This window comes from Python bivittatus, unplaced genomic scaffold (assembly GCF_059951505.1).
Source record: "Python bivittatus isolate LINGU-HERP-01145 unplaced genomic scaffold, Pbiv_v1 ctg000700_np1212, whole genome shotgun sequence".
Taxonomy (NCBI): Eukaryota; Metazoa; Chordata; class Lepidosauria; order Squamata; family Pythonidae; genus Python; species Python bivittatus.
The window spans coordinates 74,954,229-74,977,682 of NW_028277098.1; the positions used below are offsets into that span (position 1 = coordinate 74,954,229).

Below are 23,454 nucleotides of genomic sequence, written 5' to 3' on the forward strand. Positions count from 1 at the left end.
TCTGCTTGCTTTCACTTTGAGTAGGGTGTTGAGTGGAAAGATTTTCACCAACCTTCCAAAAGTCACAGCGTGCAGAGTTTTATGTTTATTCTCAGGCTGCATGCAACCACCTTCCATATATAGTTTATAGGTCACATTAGGATTCAAACCCTAAAACCAGTTTAAGTGCTATTTGATATACAGAGCAGTAGCTAAATCTATTTTACCTTGCATGACAGGTTTATGGCTTGCAGTGGTATTTTTACACTACAAGTAGACACAAAAACAGGTGCAAAGCCTGAGGAACAGGACTGACCTTGCTGTTCCTCATGACCTACCAATTTCCAGACCAAGCGCGAGTCCAACTCACTTCACAGGGTTGTTGTGGGGAAAATAGGAGGAGGAAGGAGTATTAGGTATGTTCGCCACCTTGGTTATGTATAAAAATAATAAAGTTGGGATAACAGATCTAAAAAAAAACACACACACAGAGTATATTACCATAATATATGCATTAGGTTACCAGTTCCTAACCAGGAAAAGGTATATTTCATATGCCAGCCAAAGTTAGGTGTGCCTGATGCCAGATCAACTGCACAGGCTACCAATTAGCTACTGAGCCAGGTTTGAGAATTTGGTTATGATACTAAGGGACCAGGACACCTGTCAGATCTGGTAGGTTACTGAGATCAACAGGTAACCTGCTACTGGAGGCTATCTGTTCTTCCAATGACAATGATGATTCTAGAAGAACCTGTTCTTCCTAAGGGAGTGCAATCCCATCTACCGTAGGTAAACTCCCTAATTCCAGGACCACTATCCACAAGACCTCCATCTTGTCAGGATTCAGTCTCCGTTTATTGGTCCCCAACCATCCAACACTGCATCTAGGCACTGGTTCAGAACACGCAGAGTTTCTACTGATTCAGATGTTACAGGGAAGTAGGGCTCAGTGTCATTGGCATATTGGTAACACCCAGCTCCAAAACCCCTTTTAATTGTCCCCCACTGTTAATATTGAACACTTAACTGCAATAGTCAGTAAATCAGTTGCACACCTTTCTTGTGAAGTCAATATATATGATTAGAAGTGAAACAAGTATTGTATGATAAATACAGTATATACTTTATATCACGGATTCAGAAGTTACTGGCTTTATGCTGTTGTACCTACACTACAGCTTCCCCTGGAAGAATGTCAAGGATCTCAGCCAGCTATTGGTATTTTAGATTATCCTAGAAAATAAACTCACCTTCCAGAGATATTTGTACATTTGATACGAATGTTAGGAGCATTTAAAGAGGCCATGGTAAATCATTTCTTTTTCATTCTTACCCAGAAAGTTTTTTTAAATATGGAAAGGAACAATTCAGTATGGGGGGATTCATGTCCACATCAGTGCTTATATAGTAAGGCTATCTCCTAATGTGAAGTCAGCTAACAAGAAACTTTGTGATTGGCTGAAATCAAATTCATACTTCCTTTCAACTTTGGGGTATGGGCATGTGGATTCAATTTCCAGAACTCCCAGCACTGCTGGAAAATCGGTAGTTTTAACACAACTGGATGGTAGTAGACTGGGGAAGGCTGTTGTTGTAGAAGGAAGTGCAAGCAAGTAAGGGAAAAGAAAAACATTAACAATGAGATCGTGTTCTCCATACTAAATGTCCTGGATTTTATTGGTTTTCTTAATATTTCACTGTACACAAATGTCAGTTCACTTTGAATTTAAGACAGTCAGTTGTTGGTTAAACTGTTACTTGTAACACCTTACCTTGAGAAAGAAAATAATCTACAAAATTTAGCTTTCCAGAGCTAAATTGTTCTGAGTGCAACTAAAACTTAAAAAAGAAATAGAAGTAGAAATTTATTCACTGAGAAACCTAATCTCTTGGGAGTCTTGTTCAGAAATTGAGATGGGTTTTTTGAATCTCATATTGGTCTCACTTATTAACCACAAGGCAGTTTTTCCTGTTAAGCTTGGAAACTTCAATTTCAGCCACATATAAGTGGCCCAGATCTATTTTTTATCTCATGTAATTTTATGCAAATGAAAGTGTCCCAATTGCTGGGATGTCTAATAAAATCAGAGCAGCTAGAGAAGGTTTTTCTTTATTTTTTTTAAGTCTGGTTTCTTCAATTGAATAATAACTCTGGTTAGCTGCCTCATCCAAGTGTTAGTGCCTCAGTGTTAATATTCAGAGTTTTATTTGTAATCTTCTTGTTAGTTATGCAATGAAGAGCTTGATGTCATATGTTTCTACCATTGGATGAGGCAGCTGCCACTTGCAAAAGTCAGAAATGATAATCATCCTTTCATGGAGAACAATGCCTCCTTTTTTCCCAACCCAAAATAGCAACCTTTACAGCAGTTGTTGTCTTTTGCCTTTTTTAGTACTTTTCCCTGTGGAATTATAATGTCTCTGCAAATAGGTATACTGTAAGTGAAATTGCAAAGTAGCAGTTTTGGATCTGGTCTGAGGACACAAAGCCATTACCTTAGAACATCATTCTTTCATTGAAAAAACTTCCCTATATTATTTGCTGAACATAAAATATGCTGTTGATTTAAATCTATGGTATTTTCTGCACACATGTATAGAGCATCTGCTGCCCCTCAAAAACCATCTCATAAGCGCCCTCAGAATTTGACTTGGGAAATGAAGGCTGCCATCAGAAAAGGTGATGCAAAGCCTCCTGAGTTGAATGAAAGCCAATTTCTGCTACTTTGGAACCAAACATTTGGTTGGACAGAATTAAACATCTGTTTGGCTGCCCTTTTAGGCAACACATTATGTTTTTAGCCCAATGTACAAACTAAGACTTGTGGGAAATCATCATCATCATCATCATCATCAGTTCCAAAAACCAGTGGTAATAGGTGTACAGGTAGTCCTCGCTATCTGACCACAATAGGGACCAGAATTTAGGTCGTCAAGTGATTTGGTCGTTAAGCAAATCAGAGCTGATTTTACAACCTTTTTTACAATGGTCGTTAAGCAAATCATGTGGTTGTTGAGCAAATCCAGCTTCTCCAGTGGATGTTTTTTGCTGGAATTCACTTAATGACTGCAGTGATTTGCTTAATGACCATCATAAAAAGGTTGCAAATTGCAATCATGTGACCACAGGAGTTGTAAAGTGCTTTTCCCAAGGCTGTCATAACTCCAGACCGTCGTTAAACAGTCGTTAAGCGAGGACTACCTGTAATAGTAATAGGCATCTTAGGTGTAATCCCTAAACATCTGAAACAACACTTGAACACCATCAGCATTGACAAAATCACCATCAGTCAATTGCAAAAGGCAGCTTTACTTGGATAGCTTACATCCTGCAAGGATACCTTTAACACCACCAAACAACATCTGCCTATCCCAGGTCCTTAGGAAGGACTTGATAGATGGATAAAAATGCCACATCCAGTCTAAACATCTGGCTGACTATGCAACCAACCATAATAATTTAAATTTTTGCCATCCTGAGGAAGAAGCCTGGGATTAATAATACTATACAGATTTTTTTTTTTTACTGTGCCAGATTGTATATTAATCATCTCCTTAAAAAAACTGCTCAACTCTTTACACTTTAATGTATCTTTACTCCTAGAGCCAAATGTATATGACTAAGCAAGTAAATGCAATTATGACATTTATGCATATGCAGGCTGAATTAATGCCGAATGGCTCAGCAACCATGCTCTATTTCAATAACATTATGTTGTGCACAAAAACAACATTGCAGATTAAAATATTCATATTGGGAAGGGTGTAATACTCTAATCTAGTATATGTCAATGGAAGGGTTTGGGAAGTTGTATTGATGTAATGCTTCAATGGAGGGAGTATCTGTTCTGATAAAGTGCAGTATTACAGCTGCATAAATGATTATAAAGGTTATCCCACCTGTTGTAGTGGGCAGGTTGCTCTGAAATGTGGTTTCCATAGGCAGGATTGTGGCAGAGATAACTTTCCATCCATTGGATCCACAGTTGTTCCTGTCTTCCTGATGGGCCTAATCTGGACCAGCTACATACATCCTTGGAACTAGCATAGTTAGTTTCATAAGTGGCAACACAACTAATATATGGATGCCTTAAGCTCACATTATTATTGATAGTTGAAAAGTCAGCCAGATGTTTAGACTGGATTTGGCATTTTAATCAACCTATCAAGTCCTTCCCAAGGACCTGGGATAGGCAGATGTTGTTTGATGGTGTTAAAGGTATCGTTGCAGGATGTATTATTATTATTTTATTTTATTTTATTTTAATCTAGTTTAAGGAAACATTTTAAAATCTCAATTCTGCACAATAGATTCAATAAAAAATATAATTATCAGTGATACATAATCCACATCTGTAAGCAATTTATTCCTAAATCACAAGTAATATCAGGTCTTCAGTTCACTGAGTTGGGGCCATAAATTTATCTTTCCAATGTTGAAGGACACATTTCTTAGTGATAAGGGTGTGGAGAATCCACTTCTGTTCTCTACCCATCAATTTCCATGTAATGATTGCGTAATTCAAAAGAATACGGACATCCAAAAATATTGAACCCTTGCTCAAAATCAAATTGCTATGACTTCTTCCCAGGATATAATAATTTTAGGACATCACAAAGATATGCTTTAGTGAAGTGTTATTTTCAACAGATCTCCAGCAACATGATGATTTATGAATTCCTTTTTTGTACATACACAATGAGGTCCAATCAGTCTGAAATATTTTTTGCTGATCAAATTTTGGTCCGCAATCTATTGAAATGTTTGATACAGACATTAAGGCAGTTTTCCATTATTTAGAGAAAATGGGGATTTTCAGTTCCGTTCAGTCTTTAAATTTTTGTATATCAAATTGATGTATTGATAGCAAGTATTTATAGAATCTAATTGTGGACTTCTTTGTCTCATAAGGTTAGTGGTCGTTCTGAGTGATTTAGGTGTCTCTGAAGCTGAAAATGCTACTGTTCCAAATCAAGATGTCAATAGAAGTTGTAGCTATACATACTGCCAATAGGAGGCAATAGGCAAATAATTTTTTATGCTTTAACATAGGAAATGATAAAAACTCATTGCCATTCAATATTGGATCAAAATGCAATTTTCCAGAAATAGTATACCACAATTTATGAATCAATTTAATAGTGACAGGAAGTGTGTCTAATCTATTTTGGACTCAGAACAGTCCAATTAACTACAAGTGCTATGTGTGAGTATTCCAAAAGGACCTAGAAAAGAGGAATATATACTAAGTGAAACTACCCTAGTTTTGGTACCTGTGAAAAGATATGCATAATGGTATAACTCAAGATTCAGGAAACCAAAGCTCCCATCTTTAACTAACAACTGCATCTTTTTCAAAGACATCTCCAGAACTGAGGAACTCCACAGAAATTTACAAATAGTATACTGAGTTTTTGAAAATGTTTTTCAGATATGTATATGGAACTTCCATGTACAATATAAAGTATCCTGGGAATTACATTCATTTTGAGAATGCTTACCTAATCCAAATATTTTTTGAATATCTTATTTATATTTAATGTAATTATCTGAGAAATATCACATGGAATACAAATACTTAACAATTAATAAATTCAGTACACATACAAAAATGATAATTGCTTATTGATATCAGCTCCATCTTTGATCACTTAACAGAGCATCCCTTAATTTGCCCCAATTTATTAATCAAGTGTTTCAGAGCCAGAATCAAAGTATGATCAGAAACAAACAATAAACTATCTCTAGCATATCATACCAATTTATATGCTAATGAACTGTGCAAAAAAAAAACCCACTGATATTATGAGCTTGTCTAATAGAACAAGCAAAGAGTTCCAAATAAATATCAAAAATCAGAATGGACATCCTTATCTAGTGTTTCTATCGAGTGAAAAACTAGATAAAGGCGACCATTGATTAGACCTAAGGCTGAATACAGAAACTGGACCCATTTTATAAATCCTATGGGAAATCCATAGCTAAGGTAATTTAGCTATGGTAACATGTATATACTACCTATAGATTTTATTGAAAGCTTTTTCTGCATCAAGTAATAGGATTGTGGCTTTGTCTTTTCCATCTTTAGTCAAATCAATAACATTAACCATTAACAGCCAAATATTATCTGATCCATATCAAGTTTGATTATTCTTGACCACTGAAACAATCACTTGCTGATGTCTGTTGGCTAAAACAGCAGTTAAGACTTTAATATCTACATTAATCAGTTAAATAGGATGTTAGCACCTAATGTATGATCTTTACCAGGTATAACTTGATATATGCTTCATTAAATGAAAAGGGTAAGATGCCACTATCAAAAATCTGATCGTATATAAATGATAGAGTTTGGATAAAACATATCAACAAACAATTTGTACCATTCCACAAGAAATCCATCAAGTCCTGGTGCCTTACTATTACTCATAATCATAAAAAAGTAAAAATCACTTTTTTGATCCCATCCACATCAAAGGAGCAATGAATAATTAGTTTGTTTCTAGAGCTCTAAACAAACTCTCTCTGAATTTGAAGTCTCCATGCCACTTCTAAAATAACATTTTAATTGGTTCAAACTATCTTGATCATATCAGAATGGCTAGATAAATGTTCTAATATGATGGAAAAACAAATAGGAAACATTCATGATAAGCTGAGATATTATTCTTAACCTCTGTTTGTTTTCTGGTGGTTTTGATTTGGGCCTCAATTTCTGTTTTGGGAAAAAGCATATAAAATGCACTTTCATATCACCTGTATATGAAGACTGGATTTATAACAAATGTATCACAGACCTCTTGGGCAATATGCAAGACGTAAGCAACTGTGCAATCAGAGCAGTATCATCCTGTTCCTTTTGTTTAATTAATATTCTCTTCTTCGGCTTTTCAGGCATATAAAAGGAAAACTGAAGCAGCAAAGAAGGAATATCTAAAAGCTCTGGCAGCCTACCGGGCCAGCTTGGTTTCCAAGGTAACAGACTATGCTTCATATGTGAATCTCGATGGTTGTAGCGATGATAAATTAGTTGCAACTCATGGAGATCTCTGGGGAGGAGCAAGTTTGTAAGAAACACACTATAACCATGCTATCAAAACGAATTTAAGTGTTAGCTACGTTCTGCGAGAGCTAAGCAAAATACTCCAGCTTGCCTTAAGGATACATAGTAAGAATCCTAGTTTTCTTGGTTGCATGAAAATAACATTGAATGTTCTGGGGTATCCGTGTAATCTTTGGAGACAAGGCTTGTGGGCTCATTCTGTGTTATAACTAGATCAATTATTTTGATTTGGAAGTCTGCCTAAATACTTGTTCTCCAGTATAATTAAGGGAAATTTAAAACTTTTCTGCATGTATTCTAAGCTCATTAAGATATAACTCCTATTAATTCAACCTTCCCCAGTCTATATCCTGGTCCAAACGCTTTAGCAAAGTCATTCATGTCCAGGGTCAGAAATAATATAGTGCTCTTAGAAGAATCAATAGGCAGAGGTTAGTCCCAGTCTATTCAGGGATTGAGATGTGCAAAGATTTGAACAGTGGTCAGGGTTCATTAACAGATCAGAAATTTTTGTCAGGCAAAGAAAAGTTTTAATGAAGACTGGCATGTCTTAGCAGTACATAGGATCAATGTATTACACAAATTTGTTCCCGTAGCAGATTGTTCTCAAATAGAGTTCTTTCTACTAGACATTTTCAGCCTCTTCCCAAGGACAGCCAGCAGCTGTCAGCTTGAATGAAAGAGTTGGCCTACTCAAAGTTGTAAGTTTCTCCTAAGTAAAGCATCCTTCCCAAGATGTTGTTGCATATAGCCTGGTTCTGATGCTGCCTTTACATGATCCGATGCCAAAACCAGGCAGTTGAGATTGACATCAAAGTCTGCAAGAGCAGAGTCAGAGTAGGGAGTGATTCAAGTCCCGTTCATCCAATATAGGTATGCCTGATGCCTTAGCTTTTTTAAATCTCTTTTTTATTCTTCCAATATGATTCATATAGCAGGAACTGACATGGCTATGTGTTGCCATCCAGATGTATTGGGCTACAACTCCCATCTTCCTCGGCCAGTAGGTGTGGGTGATGGGAGTTTGTTTTTATCTGGAGGCAACAAGTTGAGAAGTCTGCATTAGATGGTATTATCTTCATCAAGTCATATTTACGTTCTTGAACGTAATTTCTTGAACTATGTACACAGTGGGTGATATGGTTTACTGCCTGAGAAATAGGTACAGCACCAGAGGTCTGTCTATTAGGGACTGAAATTTTGAATGAAATCATTCTAATCGATTTTCTAGAACTACTATATCTGGGTTGCAAAACTCTGGATGAATACAGAGTTAAAGTTTTCTGTATTTCTTTGCTGCCATCTAGCCATCAACAAGAGTTTTGCAGTCTTGACATAGGAGCCCTACTGTTTTCATCAGCTTCACTGTAGCTATAGGCCTTATTTTATTATGTAGAACTGAGGTTTTCTAAAGGCAGAAGCTATTACAATTGTTGATGTTAAAATAATGAGTAAACTTTTCCAGGTTGAGGGCTACAGTTGGGCTTTGAATGGCATGCTAGGAGAAGCATTCCAAAAAGTGGACAGGAGTAACCTAAAAACTAAATTTAATTTAACTGTCACTATATAATTAATTTACCATTAATAAAATTGTTCTCTGTATTCAATAATTTTACTTATTAATTAATTTTATTATCTTTTCTTCAGGAGATATAGGTAATGTATGTAGTGCTTCCATGTTTCCTCATCACAGCAATCCTGTGTGATATGTTAGGCTGAAAGAGAATAACTAGCCCAGGATCACCCACTGAGCTGCTGTGGTTGAGAGTAGACATGAATCTTTCAAGACCTTAACTATTACACGAGACTGCCTGTCTATATTAGTTTAAAAATCACAATTTGGCAGCAATTTTTAGGTCTTTGAAGAGCCCAGCCAAGGCTTTGTGGAAGAACACAAAATTCTAGCATTGCCGTTTTGCTTCTGGGTTTAAACCATGACAGATTTGCAGTATGGAGACATTAGAAAGTAAGTGTGTGTGCGTGCACGCGCGTGTGTGTATGAAGAGCCATGTTACAGGGAAAGAGATGGCATTTTTGATCATTTGAAAGATAAATGCCTTTGTCAAAACAGAATACTACATTGTTATGTTTTTATCTAAAGGAAAGAGGTATTTTAAAGAGATATTTTATTAAAATAAGTTGATCAGGTTCTCTTATTTAAGAAAGCAAAAATAAAAAGAATGCCAATTATAACATAACAGTCATCCATGATCAATTTACACAAGTTATATAACTGCAATATTGTATCATGGTTGATCAATGCATGCTCTCACTGAGGTACTTTGAAACTGGCAAGCATGGATTTCCCACACCACCTTAAACAATGGATCTACTGAATAAATTGGCTATTCCTTTCTCCCATATGCTTCATATTTTCATATTTTACTCATAGAACATAAATTCTAAACACGTAATATACTGAATCATTAGACTGCAGTTTTCAATTTTCATAGGATTAGAGGTCAAGAATGCATGTTACCTGTGAGCTACATCTACCACAAATGTGGGCTTAGAGAGAACAAAATACTCTCTGTTCAGTTCCATGGAGCATTTGCAGTAGTTTGAAGATTTTATAGTTGGGTGTGTGGAAGAAAATTTAGGGAATGACCCTCCACTAGTAGAAGGGGACAAAAAGAAAACAAAGCCATCATTTTTAATATATGATCCATCAGAACAGAATTGTTTGGAATTCGATAGAAGTATAGAATGTATACGTAAATGCATTGAAAAGTGGACACTACCCAGTGAGAATGTAAAGGGAAAGGGTAACTGAGTTCAGAAAGTAAAAAGAGAGAAAAAATAAGAGTAGGATTATCAGATTTAGATTTACTAAATTAATTTTGTTTCAGGATGAATTTAGTAGGTGACTGGGGGAGCATATTTTTACATTTACATTTTTTATATACGCGGTATGACCCATTGGCCACTTGATAATCAGTTATGAGCAAAGAATAATGTAGTTATAGTTTTTCATATATATAATAATGGCAGTCTGTGCTGAAGGAGTAGTTTGTGGGAACTTATGGCAACTATTTTTGGATGATATCAAAGAGGTACATTTTAGACAATGACAATATAAACCTCAGATGGTATAGTAACTCTGATGGTATTAAATAGCTGTGGAAGCAAGAAAAAAATGGAATATTTAATAAAACAAAGAACACATTGGACTATAATAATATTTTAAAGCCTATCCATCCTGCTAACCCATAGAAATTCTTGAGTGGGTTTGGAATTGCCATCTTTGATCAATAGCTGTTATGTGTAAGGGAATTATTATATGTTATAATTAACATTGGCCTTTTCCTCTTTTTCTTAATTAGTAGTGCATTTTAAATGCTTGTTTGCTTTGCTTTCAAAATTATTTCAAAATAATGAAATAATATTAAAAGAGGGGCAGAAATATCTCACAGTGAGGATCAAAGAAACGAGTCTTGATTTACTGATCATGCTTGGTCTATCAGCTGACAGAGAGTCACTTGGCATTTTCTTTAATGATACATCTATTTGCTTCCTCATTTGTTATTGGAATGTGATTTCACTAAGCAGGCTGTGGACCAGAGGGTGGTCCTGGGGCAAAAATACAGTGGTGGGAGAAGATGGGATAGTGCTCTTTGTGTTGTAGACACAGAGCCCTATCTCTCTTTCTCTCTCTCTTTCTCTCTCTCTCTGTCTATATTTATTTATTTATTTGATTTATATTACAGAGTTCCTTACATAAGTCAACCATGCAGTGGCCAGGCAGAGTCTGTGCTTTTAACATTAATATTATAAGGAAATAAATTTACTTTTTAAAACCCTACCTCATTTTAATTTTAGTATAATTAAAATCAAGTAATCATACACTTCACGCTGTGCAATGAGCACTGAGGAACTTTGCCTGGAGAGTTAACTGAGCCATGCTTGAAGGTTAAGAGCTGTGGCAAAAAGGTCAAAAAGGAAATAATTTAAGTCCCTTTCATTGGTTTAAGTGTTTCAAAAAATTCAGAACTGCACTGAATGAGTTTAAGGTTGAATATTCTGATATTGGTATTCCATTCATGCTGCATTTAATTCATTGCCACACTATCTTACAGCACTTAGCAAAGCAGTAATGATAACTGTTATGGAATTCTTTTTTTGAAAAAGACAATTTTAAAATATGACTTTCATATTTAAATATATCTGGGATGGAAGATTTTGGAGAGAAAAACCATATCTTCCCCATTTATCCTTGCTAGCAAATACCTTAAAAATCTGTCTGTTGCCTTAGAGAGATAAATAAATAAAATTCTGTTAGGAATTGTCTGCATTTGAAGCAATCCACAAAATGTAAGCAGGTGGCACAGCAGATAATATATGCAATTTTGTCAAAACCGTGAGAATAAAGGAGGATCCTGATGGATAAGGACAGGTTAGCAACATGGTGCTCATGGGCACCCGCCAGGCTCCCATCTCAGTTAACTTTTTAAAAGTTTATTTTAAAAAAATAATAAATAAATGGGGAGCTGACTGATTGTAAAGCAAAGTGTTAGCTTCAGGATCAATTTATTTCCAAGAATGCCTGAGGTTCTCATATAGGCTATGTAAGCATTCTTGTAAAATAAGTGTGATTAGAGCCAGAGCCCAACTGTTTTCCCTGGGAATTTGCCCATTAGGCAGAAAATAAGCAAGGATGCTGGCAAAGAATATAACTGTAGGGACAGTGGGGTTAGTGGAGATCAACATCACCATCTTGCCTTCTGGTTAGTCCTTAGATGGGAGATTGCCAAGAAATCCTAAGTCTGTAAGCTAGATTGCAAGATGGCATGCCAGAAGAACAAAATAGCAGATTATTTCCTTATTATTGTAAAGAAAACTACACAGTTGCGTCTACAAAGTCACCAGGAGTCAAGCTCAGTTTGAAGGAAACTTTATCACTACACCCACTAGGGCAGGCATTTTGTGAAAGCGCTTGCAGCATGCTCTCAAAATTCCAATTTGGGCTCAGGAGCCCCAAAGGTCTGCCTACCTCTGATTTAAGCACTGAACAAGTAAGAAGTGCAGCTGAATGAAAAAAATGATCATAATAAACTGCATTTCATTTAGACTGATATTGGCTACTTTGATTGGCAATGGCTCCTCACCTATTATTTGGTCCTTTAACTAGAGATTCTGAAGATTAGGTACCCTGATCCTGGGAGTTTCTGGGTACAAAGCATTATTTTGTGTTTAAGCTGTGGCCCCTGAAGTATTTTATGTTAATTAAGTCTAAGTTTGTTTGTGCTGCTGGTACTACTTACAGTGTTATGTGCAAAATATTTTCTATAGTTGATTCAACATAGCTCTGGGAAATGCAGTAAGTTTGTTGCATATTTTTCTGCCACCCGTTGATCTTAATCTAAAATAGTCATCCAAAACTGTAGGCCTTTGCTTAATTGTACGCTATTTATACTATGAGAAATAATGTGAAGTCCCAAATCTAGAACACTGTGATTCAGTTGCACAATTAAAGCAGAAGATATAGTGGCCTTCACAGGAATAAGGCACATGTTGGATGCATGCATTATGGTCTTCACAGCTGGAAGGGAAAAAACCCAAGGCTAGATCCCTAAAAAATAGAGAGAAAGCTTTCAGAATTGATCTCTATTACCTAGATCTCTGTGAACTGGGCTTCTCATCCAATATACATGTTATCAAGCATGGCACAGCATGCCTCCCGTATCTAACAAAACAAGAGGCACAGCCCTAAGAGGTCCAGATATTATGATTATACATCTTATTTAAGGAATCCAATATTTCATCAAGCTGTTAGTTTTTCTAAAATAGTTACCCCAGACTACTTAAGGATTGTGAAATCTCTAGCAGAGTTTATTCAGATCAGAGAGAAAAGAAGATAGCATTAGCCACAGATGTCATGGAACTATATAGAATGTGAGGCATTAATACTAATTTAGTTGCCTGCTTGCTTCAATGATCTTAAGTTACAAGAAGTGAAGAAAAGCTACTATGAACATGTCTCCATGTCACACTGGTTTCCATTGTATTTTTTTTTTAATCTGTATATGAGATTCATATTCAGTCATGTATTTTAAACTTGTTCTTAGATTTCTCTTCTTATTATAACTGGAAGCAAAGACAAAGATTTTGTAGAGAGGCAAACAATGCTGTTCATCAGTCCAAATGTCCAAGCTGTACTTAGCTCATTTTCACTTGCCATTTGTTCTCTCCATGTGTTTGTCTGTGTGTTTCTCTCACAGAGTTCAGCTGACCAAGGCGAGACAAAAAATGTTCAGAGCAGCCAACCTTCAAAAATGATCCCACCCAAACAGCCCTTGTATACAATGCCACCACAAGCCTCATCACCTTATCCTGGCTTGGGCTCCTTCTTGTCCCCATCGGATCTGCAGAGTTACCGTGGTCACCCTCACCCCAGCCTCTCCAGGACCCTCAATTCCAAACCCATGTTGCCCAGTATCAGTGCCTCACCACCTCCTTCTTTCCAAATTAGCCCCCCTCTCCATCAGCAACTGTCTTTGCATCACCCGCAGAGCTCCATCCTCAACCAGCCCCTCAGCATGCAGCAGGTCCCACAGCAACCCATTTTGTCTCCTTCTATGGCACTACAGGTACAGCCCCCCATGAATTCTTCACCACCAGGCCAGCAGGTGAGTGGCTGAGTTATGAAGCAACAGCTCTTAAAGAGGCCATGCATGTTTATAGCTTGATTGAATGTGTTACTATGATCTGTGAGTCTCATATGGTATGTTATTTTAGCAGCCTCGCTACTCTGCATTGAAAGTTATAGGAAAAAAGCTTCTAGAAGAGAGTGACTGGGCCCACACTGTGTGTCCAACCAAAAAGGAGCTAGTTTGACTTAGTGGACCATGTGAATCCAGCCAGTTGTGGTATAATTAATAAACCATGGTTAACCAGATCTCAGTATAACGAGGTGCTTTCAGACATGGGATGTATATTTAGTTGTTATTAGTATATCAGCTTTCCTCAGCTTGACGCTTCCAGATATACTGGGACCACTATTCCCAGAGTGCCAAGTCACCAGCAGTCATGGCACTTCTGGGGGATACAGATTTCAGAAGGCTTGATAGGGCAATATCTGCAACAATGTTGTTGCAGATGGGATGTCTCTCAAGTTTTTTGGAGCTACTGATTCAGGAATTGCTTAGTCTCCAAGGTCAGACATCCTGATCTAGCACTATGTCAGGATCTCAGTGTACTTTAATTCTTTTCCCAGGACTAAAGTTACCCATTTTCTTTTCTTAAATTATTTTGTTGTCTCATGAGTAAAATGATCCATGTATCTTGTTCATTCAAAAGAAGGGTTAACACCCTGAAAAGGGTTGAATAAAAATCCTGGCCCCGTACATGGTACGAGGTAGGCTTCTTTCTCCCACTTTTGGTGTGTCACACCAAATTTAGTCCTAAATGTGATGCCTACCAAGTTGGGTTTTGCGGCCAATGGCTGTGATGGTTTTATTACCATTTAAAGACTTTTTACCCCCTGAATTGCACATGGTTCTGCAGTAATTTAATAATAATTGATTCTCAATTGAATTTCTGCTGTACCTGTTTTATACACATGTTCTTATGTTCTTGATTAGCTTGAGGCTTTTTATGCATTTTAGATTTATAATCAAAATTAACATTTCCCCAGTCTCCATCTTTTAGTATTTTTCTGCTATAATTATTAGAAACAGTATGCCTGTCCACGTTAGAGAGTAGATATAGCTATCACGCCATTTCACTCTGCTATAATGCATTTGCCTACATGCATATGTGTTACCAATAGAAGAGAATATATGTAGCTCAGGGTTGAACTGTGGAGTCCTTGGGGTTCTCTGAGCTCAGAGAACCCCAAGGACTCCACAGTACATATGTGTATTTAAAATAAAAAACAAACAAACAAAAAAGTTTGCTGCAAGGAAAGAGGAAGCATTGAAACTTCCTCCTTCATATCAGCAAATTTGCTTTAGATTGCTGGGTTCCTATTCCTATATGATAGTGAAAAACTAGCAATTCGGAGGAAGCTTCTGATGGTGAAGGAAGCAGTATAGCTTCCACTTTTCTTCCAGTAACTTTCAGGAACTCAGCAGTCTCCTCCCTGTTCTCCCAAGTAACTCTTTGATCAACTAGCCCCTGAAGTTTCCTCCTTGCAATAGGACTCCTCAGCCACTGAATGATCAAATGAGCTGCCATCATCTGCTGGAGACAACAAGGGGTAGCACTCGCAGGCAGTCGCACAGATGGCTTCAGAGGCTGCAGCTTATCCATTCTTGTTATACAGTCAGTCCCTAGGTTAAGAACATCCAACTTACGGACAACTCGTACTTGCGAATGGGCTGCCTATTATTGGAGATGGCGAATGGCATTCTCCTTCCTTGAGCCAATGAACTGCAATGCAATGTTTTCATGAACCACTGAAGCCATGAGTTTTTAATATACAGCCTGTTTTCAGCGGTTCATGAGAACATTGTGCAGCTTCAGCAGTTCGTCGGCTTGAGGAGGGAGAATGCCATCCACCATTTTTGGTGGTGGGCAGCTTGTTCATAAGTACGAGTTCCGACTTACATACAAATTTAAGTTAAAGACAGAGTCAGGAACGGATCTCGTTCTTAACATGGGGACTGCCTGTATTCAGAACAAAGTGAATTATTCAAAACCACTGTAATTGTCAACATTGTAATATTGTTATAATGCAATTGTATAAGTTTATGTTCAGAAGTAAAAAAAATCGCAATGCACAAAGAGATTTACTGGCAAGAAAATGTTTACAGCATCATAGACTCTGCTACTTCAGGCAGAAAACAAATCAAAAACTTAGAAGCTGATCCATTAAAAGCAATGATTTATTACCTTTTTTAAATGAATGTTATTTGCATTGGTTAGAATTCAGATGAATATTAAAACAAGTAAATTAAAAAAAAAAGTTTTAGGGAGCTACCAGAAAATGGCTTCTGCTAAAAGTGCAGTGCTTATACAGTAAAGATTTTTCTTGCCATGTCCTCTTATAATAAGCTATTTTAATATATTGCAGCAGTGAGAGATGCATTTCATGTGGGGAAAAAGATTGCAAAGAAAAAAATGATAAAGGCAGAAGTATTCATTCTTATGCATATAATGGACAGTAAACGTGGGATGAAATTTTTTCAGAACATCAGTTTGTAAAGCTAGAATAAGGGAAAAAGCAGCAGATTGCTTTACAGAATAAATAATCTGAAATAAAGGTTCTTGAGCACGTTCACAGTTGTTCACATATCAGCATGTTTAAATACTTGGCTCATCTGGGATTTTCCCCTATTTTGAATGTTTTCTTGAAATGATTATATATAAAACCAAATTGTTCTGCCAATTTCTAGGTCTCAGACTTTTCTATCTTGTGTTCCGTACTTAGGATTTTTCACATATTTCATCCGAGTTTCAGAATAGTGTTGGACCACGATCACCTGGTGCATCAAATCCTCCAGGAAATACTGACTGGGACAACGATTACTCCAGCAGAGAGTGTGGGATTAACCATTGCAGGCCAGTAAACAAAATAAGAAACTGCAACTTGTTTAGAGGGCCTCTAAACTGTATTTATTTGTACAATTACAAACACCGTCATTTGTCATTTAAGGTCAAGAAGAGAGAATAATGAAGTAATCAAAACATCATGTTCCAAAAACATTCATGTTTCCTTTGAACCTGAGTGCTTTTATTTATATTTTGCATTTCTAAGAAAGAAACCTATCTTGTTCCCAAAACAATTGCATTGATTTTCAGAGTAAAATGACCCAGATTTAATGTAATAGAAACCTCAGACTTTAGTTTTAACTTTCTTTCTTTTATGCTACTAAAAAGTTATCTGTTGTACCTAGTTGTACTTCTAGACATGAAGATGCTCTGATGAAGGCTGAGTGACAGGGCTGAATAACAAGAGGGGACAAATAGGAAAATGGGTTAATTTATTTATTAATTAAAAAAAATTATGCCAAATTTTTCAGCTCTATCAAGAGCATAGATTAGAGAAGTGACAGAAGAACTTCTAAATCTTATCAGATCCACTGGCAATTATCTCTTCCACCTAATCTGGGTGGGAACAAATGATTACAGCCAAAAGCAGCTGTAATCCAGGAAGTAAGGTCCTGGATTGGATCTAGGGACTTGGATTGTCTCTGGATCCATTCATCCACAAGAGCAAAAGACAGGGAAGAAAGAATACTGCTAGGGAATCACTGGCCACATAAATAGTGTTGATGGCAGATTTTTGATTCCTGGATCTGTGGTCTGGCATAAGATTGGTTGCACTTCACTAAGGCTTTGTCTGCCTGACGCATGGCAAGCTAATCAGGAGGACTGTAAATTTAATCCTGTGGAGATTGGAGAGGAAAACTCTGAAGTAAAGACCTCAGTTCAAAACTTTTTCCTCTGCAGAAAAGGCAGTGGGGGCTATTAAACCGCTCAGTGAAAAATCAGAAGCCATGCTGGCTATCCACTTGGCTATAAGTTTATGGCTTTTGCTGTTTGTATATGAATGCTCAGAATATCAGAATGAGTTTGAATTCTTAGTATTGAAGGTTGAATACAACTAAATAGGTGTAACTGAGACCTAATGGGATTAATTCCATGATTGGAACAGCAGTCAAAAGTTACATTTTGTTCAGAAAGAACAAAAGCAATAGAAAGGGAAAAGAAATTGCACTGCAGATCGAAAGTATCATTCCTACTTAAAAATGTAAGTGAATACACTTAACGTTCTGTAGACAGTATCTGGGTTAAAATAAGTAGATAAATGAATAGAAGAAATATTGTTGGTATCAGCTATCCTCTGTCTGGCCAAGAAAAATAAGTGAAAGTAATCTTCCAAAAGTAAATTGCAGATCTTTGAAAGAGGAGCAAAGTTATGGTGGTGCAGGAATTTTAGCCTGACATCTGTTGGGAACTCTAACTCTGCTAAGCATAGCCCTTCCCAGAAATTTGTGACTTGTCTGGCTAACAGTATTTTTAGAAAGTGGAGAAAGACACAAAAGGACCAAATACTAACAAATAGGAAAGACTTAGTGACAAAATTGAAATAGCAGGAACATTGGAAGAAAATGGTCATTTAATGTTTGAATTCTTGGTATTAAAACTAAGTTGGTTGAAAAAAACACCTTTTTCTGTGCTGGTAAAAGTATTCAGATACACGGCAGGTGAGGGTGCTTTGGTTCTAGGGTGGGCACTCTCACCATACCTCTTGGCTTCTCCTTAGAGGTAATGTACATTTTCCAGGGTTTGCATAGTAGCTGCGAGGGCTCAGGAAAATATTTGAGTTAAGAAGCTGTTCAGGAAGTGGCACTGAGCTAAAGAGGTGGCCACAGGGTGTAACCATCTGTCACTGCTCTCCTACCATCCTTTTGCAGATTTCTTAATTCAAACATGCATTTTCCAGGGACCACACAACTGCAAACCCTGAAAAGTTGCAGTTTTGGTCTTAGCTACTTTGGGATTGCTGCTGTCCATTTTGAAATTATTTGTTTCTTTGTTGGCTGTATTTTGAGACAACTTGGAACTGCACAGAAACTAGGTTTCTCTGAAGTTAGCTAGTGTTTAGGTATTGGCCTGAGTCTGCTGAAATAGAAAGATGCTGAGTGCCCATTCTCAAATGTTGAACATTTAAAAATAATCAAATTAGTGCTTCCTTTTTTAAAAGAAATAAATAAAACTTGGCAAATGTTACCTTACAGAGAGGAATTTGTAGACTTTGAGCAGATTTGTAATGTTTTGCCATTTGTTTACAATCTAGCACATTGCTTTTCAGATTTAATCTCTTCTCCCTATCACTTCACAACATTTTTTAATATTAAATCTTCATATGCAAGATTAACTTTCCAAGTTAATCTTTGAAGTTCCCAAATTAGAGTCTTAGGTTGTATTACTGGAAAGAACTCTTGCTTAGAGCTGCTGCTGGTGATAACTTACCTGCCATGTTTGTGTCAGACACGCAACCTCTCCCAGGTTGCTCCTGTTCCATTATAGTAACTGTATTTCCTTTTTTTGTGTTTTATTAAATTTGTGTGCTTTCCCATCTCCAGCGTTAGAGCGTATATGGACTTTTATGCTGGTGTGGTAGGGAAGGGTTTATTTATTTCCAAGAGAGAAGTAAGAAATTCTGATTTCTACCTATGCCCAACACAGAGCCCAAGCATCTTTCAATGTTCCCACTAACATGGTAAAAAAAAAAAAAACACCCTGGCAAATTAAAATAATATGGCAAATTCAGGGGTCCGGATTAAATGTGTTGCAAACCCAGTATTTAAGACTGGCTGAACTTCTGTGGTCATGGCCTTGTGCTAATCTAGATCCTTCCTGCAACATTTACCTATTTGGAACTAACCGTAGAATAAATAATATTTTGGCAGTCAGAAGTTCTTATCTCTTTTTTTAATAAAGAACAATTAAAGAATTTCAAGTAATATATTAGTGACTGTTGCCATTTCCATTGTACGTAATCTCGTTTTCTTATCTGTATTTTGGTCTGCAGTAAAACAGAGTGATTTTAAACTGTTGCATAATAGGCCCACAAATATGTCTCCAGAATGCAGGTTTGGAATAATAAATCACCTGGACTGGAGATTATGTCAGTCAGAATCCTTGCTTCAGCATAGTTTCACTATGTAATTTAATATAAAAAGAATAAAAACTCTGTTAGAATATTGCAATATTTAAACAACTTGGAATACTAAAGAATGTTGGAATATACCAGTGAAATACAAATGCAATAGGCAATAAAAATGTAAGGAAATAAAGCAGATGTTCCTAACCTGTTGCACTGTAATTCCCATAATTTCCAGCTGCTGTGGCTGTTCCCTTGTTTTGGGAAAGCTCAACCAAAATCAGATTTCTAGTAGTCAAGCAACAAGTTAGTTTGTTTGCAAAGTAGTGGCTCTTGCCATTCATGATCAGAAGTCTCACATTCCATGTCTTTGGCACAGTGAAAATGTCAGTTGCCTTGATTTTATCACATATTCCAAGATAATATTTAAATCATGCAGATTATGCAGAGGATGACAGGAAATTAATATATTAAGTTATAGAAGTTCTATAGCTCATGTAGTAATTTAAAAAAAACAGAAGCCAGCAAGAGTCTGGCGGGTTGCATAATTCTTGCCTTGATTCCATCTCTAGTAGCCTGTATCAAAAGTGCCCAATCTGAAAAACCGGGGATGCTGAAATCTTAGTATAGCCTCTAGAGACCTCCAGAAATTGTTACCATATTGTAAGTTTTAATAGTAATGGAAGGGGGAAATTATTAAATGCATCATATACATTTTATTTTATTGTAATTAATTTTAAATGGTAATGGTAACTCATTTTTGGAGTAACTCATAAAAAATGGTAACTCATTTTTGGAGTGCAGTACTCAGTTCGTAATTCAAGTGTAACTCAAAACCCAGAAAAAGTTGTGCATGTTTGGTCTGTCTCAAATATTTTCCCTGGACACATCCAGTATTTATTTATTTATTTGAATTCCCTAATTGTCGAACTCATTGCACACAGACAGATGTGTTAGTCCTTCGTTATCAAGATACATGGAAATAGAATATCTTGGGTAGGAATTCTGGGAAAATTATTGCCTTTGTACAACGTAGCTTAATTCAATAATTGTAGATAATATATTGCTGCTCAAGGAATGATTGTTATCAGTGACAGCTTAGCTTTTGTTTCCTTTTTAGTGTCTTCAGCTAGGTTACCCCATGTTGCTAAAGTTAATGAATCTATCTGCTTCCAAAATAAGTTTTTGTGTTTTGTTGCATATATTTACTTAGTTTGCAGGGACTGATATTTAAGGTAACACTACACGTTCATATTTTTTTTTAATACACAGACCTAAAGAGTGAATCAGCACTTACAAATGTAACAGTTGAATGTGATCAACACACGTTTGCTAATCTGTATTTTGCATGGGAACATTTGGAGCCAGAACTCTCAGCAGCAGTTTACTGGCAACCCTGGATTGGCTGCTCCATTTGGTATGAACCAAAGCGGTCAATGCTATTTAAAGGGCCAACTGTATGCTTATCTGCTGTTGGTTTCTGTGAAAATTAGAGGTAAACTTTACATGGTAGTTGCCACAGGACATTTATACACACATGGCATTCACGTATATACAAACAATATTCTGCCCCTCTTGCCCATTTTGTTTATTTAATATATCTTTACCCTGCTTCCTATGTACTTAGCTAAGAGTGATGTAATTTCTTTATTTGATTGTTGTGAACTGCCCAGAGTTGTCAAGAGTCTGGTAACCTACAAGTTTAATAAATTATTACTGAATTATTATTAAGAGAGTACAATGCAATGACAAAAGTGCAATAAACAACAATATAAAAACATATTCATTAGAAAACAGAAAAGGAAAGGAAAACACAGTAATTCATCCCTTATACCCAGGGAAGACCAAGGTAAAGAGGCAATCTTCAATACGTTCATAAAGTATATTTTTAGTATGCACCTGATGAATTTAGGGGGGGACAACCTTGTAGAGTGAATGTACCTTTTCAAAGAAAGCCCATCCGTAAGTAAATCTACTGAGTCCATGGACAAAGATTTGTCCTTCCACAAAGGCAGTCTGTCAGGTCTCTTCATACCCAGTTGTTTAGGGTATTTAATGCCAAAAGAGAAACTGTGCTCAGCAGCTGATTGCACTTTCATTTACAGTATAACATGTTCCAGGCAAGGTGACCCATTCAGCAACATGAATGGATTCTATAAGCTGCCTAGAGTCCCTCTGGTTTCAGGCAGTAGACAAATCTGAATCAGGGAAAGAAGATGGAAATTGATTTAATTTTCCCACCACTGATCAGCATAATTGCCATTTGCAAAGAAAGTGGGGAAATGCATGACATAATGGCATCATTACATGCGGCCAAATGTGGGGAAGTCAGCAACAACAACAACATCTAGATGTGCTCTTGTGCATATCTTTGCAATGCCTGCTTTAAATCATTCAATTCATTCCACTTTAGCCATCATAATGTTCTTTTTACTTACCATGAGATTTTTGGGGGAAAAGGGTTTTTTTCTAAACTCAGCAAAATGCAATGCAGTACTTCATAAGACAAATGTAGGCTATTCTAGTCCACCTGGTCAAGGGATTCTGCATAGGGAGGATAAAAAGTAAAGATGGTGACAGCAACTCTGCAGTTATAGCCCTGCCCCACACATAAAAAGAGGAGGGGCTTCGATGGTGTGGTTGCAGCCATCATCTTAACTTTTTGCACACAAACATAAATGAGACAACTCTGTATTTGTTGGAAACTGAGGCAGCCCAGGCCTATGAAACTGTCTGGATTTTGCCAGCTTCACAAGCAGCCTTTTTGGCCCTGAAAGGTGAGGCAAAGCTTTGCTTTGCAGAGTCTTCTGAATGCACCAGCAGTGATGATGTTTGATGTCACTCTGCATCATGATGTAGCTTCCCTCTGCTATCTTGTTTCTTGCCAGAATTCCAGCAATCTTAGGCCCTTGGACAAATCTGAATTGGAGAACACTATGAATTGCTATTTTGCTAAGATATTGTTCACTGGAATCATACTTGTGACTGATGTTCTCTAATTAAAGCTATTGCTGTGTTTTCAATGCTCTTCATCTTGGTTTAAAAGATATTAGGCTTCTTGCCAATGTTCAAGAACCACTGGCTGGGTATATTAATACAACTTTGCAAATTAGGCAATATTTCTTAAGCCCTTTATGTAAAGAAATGTAGGCCTGGCCTTGGGAATGGGGAAGGAATGAGTGAACCGTTAAAGGGGAGGTTTGAAAAAAGATTACTCAGTCCCAACAAAGAGGAATCTGTGAGATAGAAACTCAGAATAATCCCACCTTGATTCTCTTTGATATAACATGGGGTAGAAGAAACTCTGACAGGCTGTCAGGTTTCTATTATTCTACCCTACAACAATAAAAAACATTCCTAGAATCTCTGCTGTATCTGTTTCTTGGCCTGGCTACTTGAAGGGCTGACATTTGAGTGCAGAGCAGCCATGAAAGCACTCTGGAATAAATAGCCTGAACTGTGTGTTAAGGCTGTGAAGCAAACCACACATATTTGCTGACTTGCACAGAGTCAGTTTGTCCAAACCAAAACAGACCATACTAATTCATGTTGGAGACTAGAAGATGCACTCCAAATTATATAATCTTCCAAATCACTTGAGTAAGTGAAGAAATATCTTAGGGGGGAAAAAAGAGCAAATATAAAACATAAAAAATGCACTTAGTTGAGATTCAATTATTTATAACAATATCCATAATGTGTTTGGGAGAGTAGTTTGTAAAATTAATGAAGTTTTAGTACTAGAGGACCTTGCTATCCATGTTCATGGTAGGAAGGTTGCTGTTCATGGTTGCTAAGGGTAGGAAGATAGAACATGCTGAGTGCAGACTATAAAAAGGACAGATAAATGAATTA

The 23,454-nt window shown here is 36.8% G+C and overlaps 1 protein-coding gene across 2 annotated transcripts in view; it reads left to right on the top strand.

Annotated features, from left to right (window-relative positions):
* Window positions 1–23,454, top strand: part of TOX2 (TOX high mobility group box family member 2) — a 253,594-nt gene that overhangs the window by 226,975 nt on the left and 3,165 nt on the right. For both annotated transcript variants that reach the window (XM_015888360.3, XM_025167551.2), the window contains 3 exons: window positions 6,878–6,958; window positions 13,265–13,672; window positions 16,417–16,547. In XM_015888360.3, coding sequence (XP_015743846.1) covers window positions 6,878–6,958; window positions 13,265–13,672; window positions 16,417–16,547 — 620 coding nt within the window. The remainder of the gene's footprint in view (window positions 1–6,877; window positions 6,959–13,264; window positions 13,673–16,416; window positions 16,548–23,454) is intronic.